Consider the following 13,721-nt stretch of genomic DNA (forward strand, 5'->3'; position numbering starts at 1 on the left):
TCGTTAGATGTCCATGAGTGAACCCTAATGAAATGTCGCCCAGCTGTGGGACAGTACCGCTCGACAAGCAGCACTTGCAACCAGCTGGGCTGGCTGCCTTGCACAGCACCGCTTCCGCCGCTCTAGCCGGTGTGACCTCACCGATGGCCTGAACCCTCCTCAGGTGGATGCGTCCGTGTGTTCCAGTCCTGCATGTCGTTGCCTCTCTCTGCTGTTCTTGCTGCTGCCACTGAGAAGATGATTCAATTGTAAAACCAAAACTAGTAAATATCTACACCGCTAATGCTGTCTCATTAGCGCCTACAGTGCCTGATATGCAATAATTACTGTGCTCCACACTTTGTCATCCTGCATCCATATCGGTCATAGCCCACTGGCCCTTATAGCAGTAATGTTTTCCATATCCATACGTCGATTCTGAGCAGAACCTGTTCATTTCTTATCCTATCAATCCATTTAATTTTCAACATCCTCCTGTAATACCATTTAGCAAATATTTCGTTCTCTTCTTTCCCATTTTTCCCACAATCATTTCTAATCAATGCTCCGCTCCAACTGCGCAACCTAAGATATTTAGTTCTGAATTTAAGCCCTGTGTTTTACGACAGCAGACTTCTTTTGGCGGGAATGCTCTTCTTGTCTGTTCTAGTCTGTTTCTCTTATGTCCTCTTTGCTTCGTTCGTCATGTTTTGTTTCTCATTTCTGCTGCTGCTGAATACTTTCGCCTTTCTTTGGTTTATTCTCAATCTCAGAGCTAAAAATCTGTGCCATAGTTCTAGCATTTATCTGCACCTCTTGTCTCACTGCTCAATAACATGATATTTGTTTAGCTTATTCTGAGCCCATATTCCGTGTCAGCAGACATTTCACCTGTCCAACAGGTCCTGTAAATCACTTTGAATTTTAATCACATTCTGAACCTTTATTTTATTTTCTGTATTGATTCTTCGACATACGGGAATACAGCACCCTGCCGAATACCATCTCATTAACTGGCCTTCCATTGATATTGTAAATATTATAGATTATTAATATCTCTGTATAGACTGTACCTGTATCAGACATCTTGCAGGTTTTATCCAGTCGAATGCTTTTTGCAAATCGATAAATGTTATGAAACAGTCTAGATTTTTCTTAAATTTTGCTTTCGTGATCAAAGATAACGTCAGAAACTCCCCTCGCTACGCTCGCAGGTTCGAATCCTGCCTTGGGCATGGATGTGTGTGATGTCCTTAGGTTAGTTAGGCCTAACTAGTTCTACGTACTAGGGGACTGTTGACCTCATATGTTAAGTCCCATAGTACTCAGAGCCATTTGAACCATTTTTTTAACCTCCTCTCTGGTACCTTTACCTTTCCTAAAACCAAAATGATTTGCCATATAACAGGACCTCAATTTCTTTTGAGTTACAACTTATTATTTTTAGTTTGTTTTACGGCACATACAGTTATCATACAATATTACCATTGACTGCAACGAATTTTTCTCTATAGGCCACACTGTTGAAATTAAATCCGTTCGATAACTTTCTTATTGAAAAGACACACTTGTCTGATGCCCTCAGTATTCTTTCGAAAACTGTTAATTATCTCGGAACTCCTACAACTATCCAGTATCGTTCATTACGAGAACCAGTCCCACCGTCCTACTAGGCCCTCCTGTCTGTCTTTGTCGTCCTTCCCAGCGGTTTACCGCTCCTACGTCGCACGCTATGCCTTTCAGCAATTGCACCACATTGTTTCACGTGACTTCCTAATGAGTGGAATGCTCTTCGAAACAATTTTCTTTCCTTACCGATGCTTATTACCTTCAAACTGCTTCATAAAATTGAATGTTCTTTTACCGATACAAAAGTTTTAATTGTTTTTAGTTAATAAAATGTGAGGCAACATCGAAGGTTTCTGAAGATACGGTCACCTTATAATGGCGTGAGTAACATCCTTGCGAACGTTAAGTGGTACACCTTTCTGTCTCCTTCTAGATAAACACTTAGTGCCCAAGTCCGCCACTGATGGAGCATGCGACGACTGACAAGCGTTGCGCTGGGTGTCTGCAGGGCGCATCGGCCGGCTCCAGGGCGTCGTGGGAGCCTGGAGTGCCGGGACTGCGCCGCTCCAGTAGCAGCGAGCTGGAGCCTTCCAGCAGCGAGCTGTCCGCCGACACGGTCATCCACCTGGGCGCCCGCGCCCTCCACGCCACGGTCAGTCTGCTCGGGGAGTGCGCGGGGTGCACAAAAGAACGAAAACTTAAACTAAAAAAAATCTTGCACTGATTTAAAAAGAAATGGACTTCCTGGTATGTAGCACGCTTTTCAAGACAGTTGGAACATACTGGTTCATAAAATGCAAACCATTTGTCTCTGTTACCCATCGTCATTGAGATGTGCCAAGTCGAGCAATTACATACGCCGATTAGCGAAGACGTTACGACCAGCTGCTTAGTAGCACTTTGGTCAGTCTTTAGATAATAATACAAGTTTACGGGTAATCATCTTGGGGTTGTAGCTCTTTTTTTCCGTGTGTGCTTTAACAATATGTATGTTTTTGGATACGGTTCGCCTTTAGCAAAACACAATTTATTTTTTGTTTTTCAAACCAAATATGTTTCACATCAGTTGCAGCATCTTCAGTGGACTTTTATTTTTCATCTGTTAAAGATAAAGAACGTTCTTTACTGTTTGTATACATGTAACTATTAGTTTTTAAATCGTAATTACAGATATTTGAAAAAACACATAAATTATGAATTCATACCTTTTTTACCATATGGTGTGGTTTTTCTGGTGTGTTGTGTTTCTACAGTGACTGTTTTGTTCCACAGTTTGTCATCTGCAACCACTTACACCTTGCAGTAGATAAATTGTTTAAGCCAAAAATTACGATTTGAAAATTATTATTTCTATGCCTGGAATTAATTTCGTCCGTGTGTGTGTGTGTGTGTGTGTGTGTGTGTGTGTGTGTGTGTGTGTCTACATAATGTTTCACTTACATTTTCTTTTTCTTCATCACTGTCAAACACTATATTTTGAGTTGCCACTGTCACTGTTACTGTCACTGTTTCACCGTTTGCCAGCTATAAAAACAAATATGGCGGGCAGTGGAACAGTTGCGGGTGTAAGAACAAGATGGCTGACATGCAACTGCAGTGAAACATGTTTGGTTTAAAAAACCAGATTATGTTTTGCTAATGGCGGTCCCTATCCAAAAACATACCAATCAATAGAGTTACCCTTTTTACACGATTTGACCATGTGTCGTGTCTAATGGATAAGTAGATCGGACTATTTAATTCTTTGCCTAAGATATTAGTCAGTGGTTAGAAGGAAGCGCGGTATGAATAGCATTATACTGAAACTAGGACAACTCAGTTCCAAGTTCATTTAGTGGTTTGAAATGTGTACTAACGATCGCCAGCCTAACCAGGCAATGAAACAGTGATGTATTGGAAAAGCAAAAGTATGAATTTTGCCTACTTTCTTGCTACTGTTTAAGTTGCTTCTTCAAATAAATATTACTCCACGTAAACAATGTTCGACTGCACCCTTACGTTTTTAAAAGAGAAAAAACCCAGTAGATAACTTCAAGGAAGCTAAAATCAATTTGCCCAGGGGGGACCTTTAGAAAAGCACTTTCCATAATCAACTAACTTAAATACTAAAATACTTAGATACTATAGCACACCCTTTTCATATTGAACATTTCACTTCAAGGAAACCTCTTTCTTACTGGAATTTACTCTCAAAACTATTACTCTTTGAACTAACTCTGTGTGTTCATTTAATAGATTCTAGTAACTTTGCTTCACTCTGACTGAATTTTACGTAAGCTACGTTTTTCTATAACACTTCTCAATAGTTAAGAAAACTTTCTCATTATTTACAAAAAAAAAATAATTTAAATGGTGCTTCTTTATATTAACTTGGCTTGGCACTTCATAATTCTGTAAAGCGGGATACTCGGATTAATCAAATACCGGGAAGGAACCCTATATAGGTGTGTGATTAGGATCAAATAACAGGGTGAACAAGTTTCTTTAAAGTTCAAGAATGATTAGTAAATTGCAGTTTAAAGTAATCGTTCACGCTGTACAAAAGTAAAATACAAAAAATCTTATCTGTTGGCTGTAGGCTTGGGTGTGGCGAACAATTATGACGGCTACACTGCTCACAGTATGACCAGCAAGTCTCGTGCTGTATGGACTCAATTTCTCTTCTTGGCGTCGTTCAGTTTTACATACAGTAGCCCAACACATCGCAGCTATGCCGTAAGTCGTTTGCAGTCTTCATCCAAGCCATTTTTGTGCAAATCTGCAGGAAGGTTTGTCCTGCTCCACAAGGGTGTTGCCTTAATCACTGATGCCTACACAATGTGTGATTTATTTCCCGCACTTACTCTAGGTAGCGCGCCAGTTGACCATTGCCACGTTTTCCATTCCCCAGAGCTACTTTCGTTTCAAATAAAAGCACACTGGCTTTTACATAAAACGTATTTTTTACATTGTTTCAAAGCGTGAACATTTCTTACAACTGTTAAATTTACATCAATATGAATAGTTTATACATACAAATATTTTTAAATACAAACTGCCATCAGAAGTTTATTTAACGTAATAAACAATTTATATAGAATTTTACATACATTACTCACATACAACACAAAGAACTTCAACCTCCAGAATAGTACACTTTACGTAACATATACAGAAAATATAGTACCAGTATGCGAAAATTTTAAAGGAAAAAATTATAAAAATTTAGATGAACCATAAACAAACAGTTTTATAGTGTGACTCCATCGCTTCGATGTCCAGAGGAAAACGGTCACGGCATTCATCACTGTCTGAGCCCAGGTTCTCGGGTAAAAGATAAAGATGCAGGTAGCGCAGTCGAATTTTGACCGACGTGGTGCGACCCAGCTAACTATATGCACTAAAACTTCCTGCACGTCATTCAAGTAGTCAGCAGCTATGTAATTTCCAAGGATGTTCTCCGCGACACCACTCAGTAAGTTTTCCAAGTAACTCTCAGCAATAACCTTCCTTATTTTCGGACTTCTGAATACACAATCTTTCACTTTTGCAAAACTTCGGAACCTCTGTGCATAAGAACAGAAGAGCATCCCATTCTTTGTCTAGTACCTTTACGAAATTCTTCACTAGCCCTAGTTGTGTATAAAGAAGTGGCATGATCACTTTACCACGCTCAATCGACGGTACACAGCGGACGGTCTTGCTTCCAGCCTGCTCTCCACTTCTGACTGGCCATTCCTTCTTCTCGCAGTGGTGCAGTCTGTCACTGCTGTCCTTCCAGCAAATGAAACAGTAGTACTCGGTCTAACCTGTCTGCATTCTCACAAGGACAGTGGTTACTTTCAAATCACCGAATATACGCCAAATGCCATAGCGTACTTTTTCCCTTTACTGCTCGTATTTCATCCCACTCGCCTCATATCGGCAGGTGATACAACACGCTGCTCTTCAGCCAAGCGATTTAAAAATATATAATCAGAATGTTGTTGTTGATGGCTGGGTGTTGTGTGATGTCCTTAGGTTGGTTAGGTTTAAGTAGTTCTAAGTTCTAGGGGACTGATGATCATAAATGTTAAGTCCCATACTGCTCAGAGCCATTTTTTTGTTGTTGTTGTGGTCTTCAGTCCAGAGACTGGTTTGATGCAGCTCTCCATGCTACTCTATCCTGTGCAAGCTTTTTCATCTCCCAGTACCTACCACAACATACATCCTTCTGAATCTGTTTAGTGTATTCATCTCTTGGTCTCCCTCTACGATTTTTACCCTCCACGCTGCCCTCCAATACCAAACTGGTGATCCCTTGATGCCTCAAAACATGTCCTACCAACCGATCCCTTCTTTTAGTCAAGTCTTTCTCCTGATAACGACGTCCTCTTGAGTAGTCCCCGCCCGGAGATCCGAATGGGGGACTATTTTACCTCCGGAATATTTTACCCAAGAGGACGCCATCATCATTTAACCATACAGTAAAGCTGCATGCCCTCGGGAAAAATTACGGCTGTAGCTTCCCCTTGCTTTCAGCCGTTCGCAGTACCAGCACAGCAAGGCTGTTTTGGCTAGTTTTACAAGGCCAGATCAGTCCATCATACAGACTGTTGCCCCTGCAACTACTGAAAAGGCTGCTACCCCTCTTCAGGAACCATACGTTTGTCTGGCCTTTCAACAGATATCCCTCCGTTGTGGTTGCACCTACGGTACGGCTATCTGTATCATTGAGGCACGCAAGCCTCCCCACCAACGGCAAGGTCCATGGTTCATGATGTGGATAATCAGAATAAGAAACAAATATTAGGGCTGAGTTCATATGTTAAATTAAAAATCAAAGACAGCAGCTATAAACGAATATATATACATTTTAACAACACATCGCCGTGTCGCGAAATTCTTCTGATAAAAAACACGGAATCCCTTCACTTTCACTTAAATTCTGAAGGACCTGCACTGGGAGAGAAATATTGTGAGAGGAGAGAATATGTTTCATAGTGTTGAGGAGCATGGACAAAAAGATAGAGGCCTATTAGGAAAGAAAACTGCGGAGATTATAGGTAGGAGATGAGGTGGATAGCGGCAATGCAGAGAGTGGGAAATACAGAGTGTGAGGAGTAGTGTGCTATGTGGGTAGGATAGAGGCTACAAGAGGAAAGAAATGAGGATGGATGGAGAGGGAAAAGGCGTACAGATGTGGAGTGGGAGGGGTATGTATCATAGCAGAGCTCAATGTCTGGGAGAAGGAGTTGGTTGAAGATATATTGGGATAGGACATGGATTGCATGTAGGTGCAAAATTGGAGGGTTGTTTTTTGAAGGTGCGGCAGCACACAACAGTCGGTGACTAGAGTGGAAACAGTGCGGTATTGGAATCTAGTTTGTAGATAGTGCAGGAAATGTGAGGGTGTTCATTTTGGGTGAGGTGTGGTGTGGATTTGAGGAAATGTTAGAGGATCAATGTGGGGAAAATGAAGGTGCAGCAGCATACAAGGGTTGGCGATTAGAGGGGAAACAATGGGGTATTGCAATCTAGTTTGTAAATTGATGACATCATAGAGGATCAATATGGGGGAAAGTAAACAGATGGGAAACGCAAGACAGAGCGCATGGCTTTCAAGGATTTGTAGGGCTTATAAAACTTCAGTGGAGCAGAGATGCGTGCAACATTTGCATAACAGAGGATGGGTCAGATTGGGATTTTGCAGATGGGGAGAATATTGGAGGATTGTAATTCCAGAATTCGGCCTGTTTAATAGTTTTTTTATCTATTGTGGCCTTTCTGTTTGTTTGTTTGTAGCTGAGTTTTCCTTGTTAATTATCTGTTGAGAGTTAGTCCAAGATATTTTAGTGTGTTAGTTAACTGGATAGGAAGGTCATATATATGTTAAGATAGAAGTCAGGGAGGCAGATGGTGCAGATGGTTCGCCCTACAATTATTGCCTGAGTTTGTGAGGGGTTGATATTTGAGAGCCATTGGCTACACCAGAAGATAAACCGGAGTGGTTTTGGAGGGATCGTTGGGAGTTTTGGAGTGCAAGGTAGAGGACAAGTAAAGTGGTGTCATCAGCATACTGAAGGAGCTGAAGTGGTCAGGGTCGTTTGGACATATCATCAGTGTAAAGGAGACAAAGGAGAGGAGAGGGGGCAGAGCCTTGGGGAACTCCTGTGGTGGGATGGAAGGTATTGGAATTGCTACTGTTAACCGTGACAGAAGGTGGGTGATTAGGTAGAAAAGATGCAATAAGCATAGTTAACTGGAAGTGTGTATGCTTGGAGTCTGAAAAAGAGACTGTAATACTATGTATGGTCATAGGCTTTCCCTAGGTCGAAGGAGACAAAAGTAGTAGATTGATGGGCCATAGCATATCTTCTCTATGTATATAAATTGAAGCCACCTGCACGCTTCCGTCTGTACATTCAGGAACAGCTGCAGGGATTTTGATCCACTTTTGACTAATGGATACACTGACTCGGGAGGAGTATTTGTGTGTACAATGTATAAATGTTTCGTACAAATTATCTGAATCGTGATGAATTTAAGTTCCTTGCCATGATTCTATTGCCACCTAGTGAAGAGTCGCCACAACTAGAGAGAGCAGGAAGATCAAACAAATTCGAATCGAATTTACATTGGTGGTATAGTGATACAGCATGTGACTGCAGACCAAAAGGCTGTTGCATCAAACACTGACTGCGTCATTGCTTTCTGTCTGCCTTTTTACCCAGCATTCACCTGTCAGTAATGTTGAGATTTGCCAGACACAAAACGTGGCTCGAATGACATGTTACGCTGCAGCTCCCCCTTCCCCAGTAGGACGCAAGTCGCCCAAGTGACATCCAGTTGATTGTAATCGTTTCGGAACAACTGCCTAGCGAAAAAACGTGCAGATCCCAAAATTGTGGTTTTCAGTTTTTCGTGCTTGGAGTAAAAGGTTTTCTGAAAATCTACTTCCTTGTAGAAAGTAGCTTTGCTTGGTTTTTATAAAAGAACTTTTGCAGCAGCGCAGCAGATGACTCAGTTTACAGCTTTCTGTTCTCCTCGAGTCAAACATAGATGCGAACACGATTCTTTGCGTGGTGGGACGAAAAAGTCTGCCATAGTTCTTATTAATAGGTAGACTGTGTTATGAGGATTGTTCGTATATATAATTTACAAACATTTCGTGGCAAATTGGCGGAACACTGAAGAAGCAGTCAACGGTTGCTGTGAAAACGATGCCATTACTATCTAGCGGTGAATAGCAGAACTCCTTGGACCCACAGCTCTACACGGCGCGGCTCTTCATTTTATGCAGTGACAACAGGGGCTCAGTGTGCATGCGCCTTAACGATTCAGGTATTATTCGTTTGCACACTTTCAAATTATACAGAAGACTGGTGAACTAATCTCCACTGGCAAGAAAGAGATTTACTCATTTTAAAAATCGTAGACATGGCGATGATCTTCTTGACGGGATTCAGAAATTTCTTGCGGTTGAATACAGAAGATTTCTAAATACCTCTACACGTGACTGGCAACGGCCTTGCCGCAGTGGCTACACCGGTTCCTGTGAGATCACCGAAGTTAAGCGCTGTCGGGCGTGGTCGGCACTTGGATGGGTGACCATCCAGCTGCCATGCGTTGTTGCTATTTTTCGGGGTGCACTCAGCCTCGTGATGCCAATTGAGAAGCTACTCGACCGAATAGTAGCGGCTTCGGTCAAGAATACCATCATAACCGCCGGGAGAGCGGTGTGCTGACCCCACGCCCCTCCTATTCGCATCTTCCAGTGAGGATGACACGGCGGTCGGATGGTCCCGGTAGGCAACTCGTGGCCTGAAGATGGGGTGCTTTTCTACACGTGACGGAGGGGCGCTTTTGGATATATCACAACAACTTCAGATTGCCAATTTCTGCTACACTCTGTTTAGTAATCGGAATTTTCACCCTTAATTCATTGTGACTTCTTCAAATAACCGCCAGAGTCAGGCGCCTTTCCACGGTTCATGCGAATTCCCCAGTCGGAGGTTCGAGTCCTCCCTTGGGCATGGGTGTGCGTGTTCTCCTTAGCGTAAGTTAGTTTAAGTTAGAGTAAGTAGTGTGAAAGCCTAGGGACCGATGACCTCAGTAGTTTGGTCTCATAGAACTTAACACAAATTTCCAAATTTTCAAATAACGGGCAGTGAACTAGCCAATTTTGAAGCATCGTAATAAAGATGGGCAGTAACGGAAAGATAACCGCCTGATCACCAGGTTGTGATGTGTGACTTACGATTTGAAAGCTCCAAGTGTTTTTAACTAGTAGTTTCCCTGTTGTCGTTTGAGATCAGTTGCAGAGCGAAAAACATACGAATCCAATTTTTTAATTTTTTATGCTACAAGTGAAACGTTTCCCGTAAAACTACTGCAGCCACTTTGCTTCATTTACATATAGTACGTTCTTTCAGCTGCACAGCGGATGATATAATTTTCAGTTTACTTCTTTCCTTTAATCAATTCTTCGCGTGGCTTGGCGAATATGTCTGCCATAAAGAGTCCACGACAAGGAATTGCTTCAAACAGTCTTAACTGTGTATCACAGTGCAGGCTAAGCTTCAAAAGAAGATTGCTTTTAACACGTGCTAAACATGTATATGACGCATGTTTTTCCTTATTTTTTCTTTTATTTGTACCATCTCAGCCAGCCACCGATATATGTTGAATCATTCACATACACATATACACCCACGATTCGCATATAATATTTCTATCGACTGCAAACATACTACTTACGTCACGATGTGCTCCCATCATTGCCATGAGATGTATCTCCACCAAACGCCAATTAAATATGGAACACGTAAGACTCGTGCCTCCAGACAACTTTTCTGGCCTGGACTGCTTACCTCGTGAAGTTATATGGAAGTGGAGATATTCAGTCAGTTACCACTTTCTCTGAATTTTTGTCATAACTCTACATAGTGGTGCACAAACAAAATACGTTACATCACAGAATGAGGTGAAGGTGGCCGGGTCGCCACTATTCGTAAAGTAGTTACACGCTTCCGCACGTCTCGTTCATATGGAAAATTATGTCACCGGTCTCAGTTTCCGTCGTTTAGTGTTGAGCAACACAGTTGGCGAACGCCAAGGGTGATGACTCGTATCACCACTGAATACAACAGAACTCGCTGCTTAAGTACTGAGAGCAATCTAAACATCAGATCACGGAATATTTACAAGCCGAGTTACCGTCTCTCCTTAATCCAGCAGAAAATGTCCAGCTTTGTGTGTGGAGGAATGTATACATCTTTCTTGAAGGGCGACGCGCTGATACTTCCATCGCCAGCGCGATCGTTTGCCACGCTGACGTCGTATGTTGGCATCGCGATCGTGACGGTCCTTCAAGGACTGCTGTTGGTGCTCACAAGGGAAACTCCCCATTGCACCCCACTCAGATCTGGTGATAAATGGCCCATTGGATAGCCCGTCAAAAACTGAACACAGATCAAGCACGAAAACAGGAAGAAGGTACACCGAACTGTGAGGAAAATAGACACAGTGAATGGTCCAAACTCAAGATGTGCAACATCGAGGCAATGGCAAGAATCACGGCTGATGGTTTCATGGGCATGGTGTTGGACTGCAAAGCGGGAGATCCGTGTTCAAATTTGCCTCGTGACGTTTTTTTCACAAATTTATCAACTTTTCGTCCGGTCATTGACGTATCTGTTTTCCTTCTGTAGTCTTGGTAATTGTCATGCTATACAATCGTTATAGAATATAGGTGGCATGGTAAGAATATACACTCCTGGAAATTGAAATAAGAACACCGTGAATTCATTGTCTCAGGAAGGGGAAACTTTATTGACACATTCCTGGGGTCAGATACATCACATGAACACACTGACAGAACCACAGGCACATAGACACAGGCAACAGAGCATGCACAATGTCGGCACTAGTACAGTGTATATCCACCTTTCGCAGCAATGCAGGCTGCTATTCTCCCATGGAGACGATCGTAGAGATGCTGGATGTAGTCCTGTGGAACGGCTTGCCATGCCATTTCCACCTGGCGCCTCAGTTGGACCAGCGTTCGTGCTGGACGTGCAGACCGCGTGAGACGACGCTTCATCCAGTCCCAAACATGCGCAATGGGGGACAGATCCGGAGATCTTGCTGGCCAGGGTAGTTGACTTACACCTTCTAGAGCACGTTGGGTGGCACGGGATACATGCGGACGTGCATTGTCCTGTTGGAACAGCAAGTTCCCTTGCCGGTCTAGGAATGGTAGAACGATGGGTTCGATGACGGTTTGGATGTACCGTGCACTATTCAGTGTCCCCTCGACGATCACCAGTGGTGTACGGACAGTGTAGGAGATCGCTCCCCACACCATGATGCCGGGTGTTGGCCATGTGTGCCTCGGTCGTATGCAGTCCTGATTGTGGCGCTCACCTGCACGGCGCCAAACACGCATACGACCCTCATTGGCACCAAGGCAGAAGCGACTCTCATCGCTGAAGACGACACGTCTCCATTCGTCCCTCCATTCACGCCTGTCGCAACACCACTGGAGGCGGGCTGCACGATGTTGGGGCGTGAGCGGAAGACGGCCTAACGGTGTGCGGGACCGTAGCCCAGCTTCATGGAGACGATTGCGAATGGTCCTCGCCGGTACCCCAGGAGCAACAGTGTCCCTAATTTGCTGGGAAATGGCGGTGCGGTCCCCTACGGCACTGCGTAGGATCCTACGGTCTTGGCGTGCATCCGTGCGTCGCTGCGGTCCGGTCCCAGGTCGACGGGCACGTGCACCTTCCGCCGACCACTGGCGACAACATCGATGTACTGTGGAGACCTCACGCCCCACGTGTTGAGCAATTCGGCGGTACGTCCACCCGGCCTCCCGCATGCTCACTATACGTCCTCGCTCAAAGTCCGTCAACTGCACATACGGTTCACGTCCACGCTGTCGCGGCATGCTACCAGTGTTAAAGACTGCGATGGAGCTCCGTATGCCACGGCAAACTGGCTGACACTGACGGCGGCGGTGCACAAATGCTGCGCAGCTAGCGCCATTCGACGGCCAACACCGCGGTTCCTGGTGTGTCCGCTGTGCCGTGCGTGTGATCATTGCTTGTACAGCCCTCTCGCAGTGTCCGGAGCAAGTATGGCGGGTCTGACACACCGGTGTCAATGTGTTCTTTTTTCCATTTCCAGGAGTGTATTACAGCCGCAAGTACGAGTGTTACTCGGAAAGTAAGGAACGATCGGTCGTGAAATGGAAACTACAGTGAAAATCCAATGAAGTTTTGTGCAGGTGTGTTGGGCAGTGTCTCTAGTATGCCTGTCGATCGTACTACGTCGTTCTTTTTAGTTCTGGGCACAGGAAGCACATAAAGATACCTAGAACAATAGTGTATCCCGCAAAGTGCGAGGGCCTCATGAGAAATTTCGCCTGAAGCTATGCAGTCAACATTACATAACTGTTGTGCGTTTTCTTCTTCAAGACAATTCTCAGCCGCATTCTGCAGGGGCAATGAAGATGCTCCTGCATCGTTTTCAATTGTAAATGTTTGATTACCCACAATACAGCCCGTAATTGTCTCCCTCTGGGTTCCATCTCTGCTCACATGAACCGCTGGCTATAAAGACAACATTTTGGCACAGACAACGAGCTGTACGCCAGTGTAGAGAATTAGCGGAAAGCGCTGGCGGCTGCCTTCTACACTCCTGGAAATTGAAATAAGAACACCGTGAATTCATTGTCCCAGGAAGGGGAAACTTTATTGACACATTCCTGGGGTCAGATACATCACATGAACACACTGACAGAACCACAGGCACATAGACACAGGCAACAGAGCATGCACAATGTCGGCACTAGTACAGTGTATATCCACCTTTCGCAGCAATGCAGGCTGCTATTCTCCCATGGAGACGATCGTAGAGATGCTGGATGTAGTCCTGTGGAACGGCTTGCCATGCCATTTCCACCTGGCGCCTCAGTTGGACCAGCGTTCGTGCTGGACGTGCAGACCGCGTGAGACGACGCTTCATCCAGTCCCAAACTTGCGCAATGGGGGACAGATCCGGAGATCTTGCTGGCCAGGGTAGTTGACTTACACCTTCTAGAGCACGTTGGGTGGCACGGGATACATGCGGACGTGCATTGTCCTGTTGAAACAGCAAGTTCCCTTGCCGGTCTAGGAATGGTAGAACGATGGGTTCGATGACGGTTTGGA

The 13,721-nt window shown here is 44.2% G+C and overlaps 1 protein-coding gene across 1 annotated transcript in view; it reads left to right on the top strand.

Moving 5' to 3' along the window:
• The first annotated feature begins 2,011 nt into the window (after positions 1-2,011).
• Positions 2,012-13,721, top strand: part of LOC126195496 (uncharacterized) — a 73,453-nt gene continuing 61,743 nt past the window's right edge. Inside the window, exon 1 of the mRNA XM_049934123.1 lies at positions 2,012-2,200. Within this exon, the coding sequence (XP_049790080.1) occupies positions 2,012-2,200 (189 nt within the window). The remainder of the gene's footprint in view (positions 2,201-13,721) is intronic.

Source organism: Schistocerca nitens, chromosome 7 (genome assembly GCF_023898315.1).
Source record: "Schistocerca nitens isolate TAMUIC-IGC-003100 chromosome 7, iqSchNite1.1, whole genome shotgun sequence".
NCBI lineage: Eukaryota > Metazoa > Arthropoda > Insecta > Orthoptera > Acrididae > Schistocerca > Schistocerca nitens.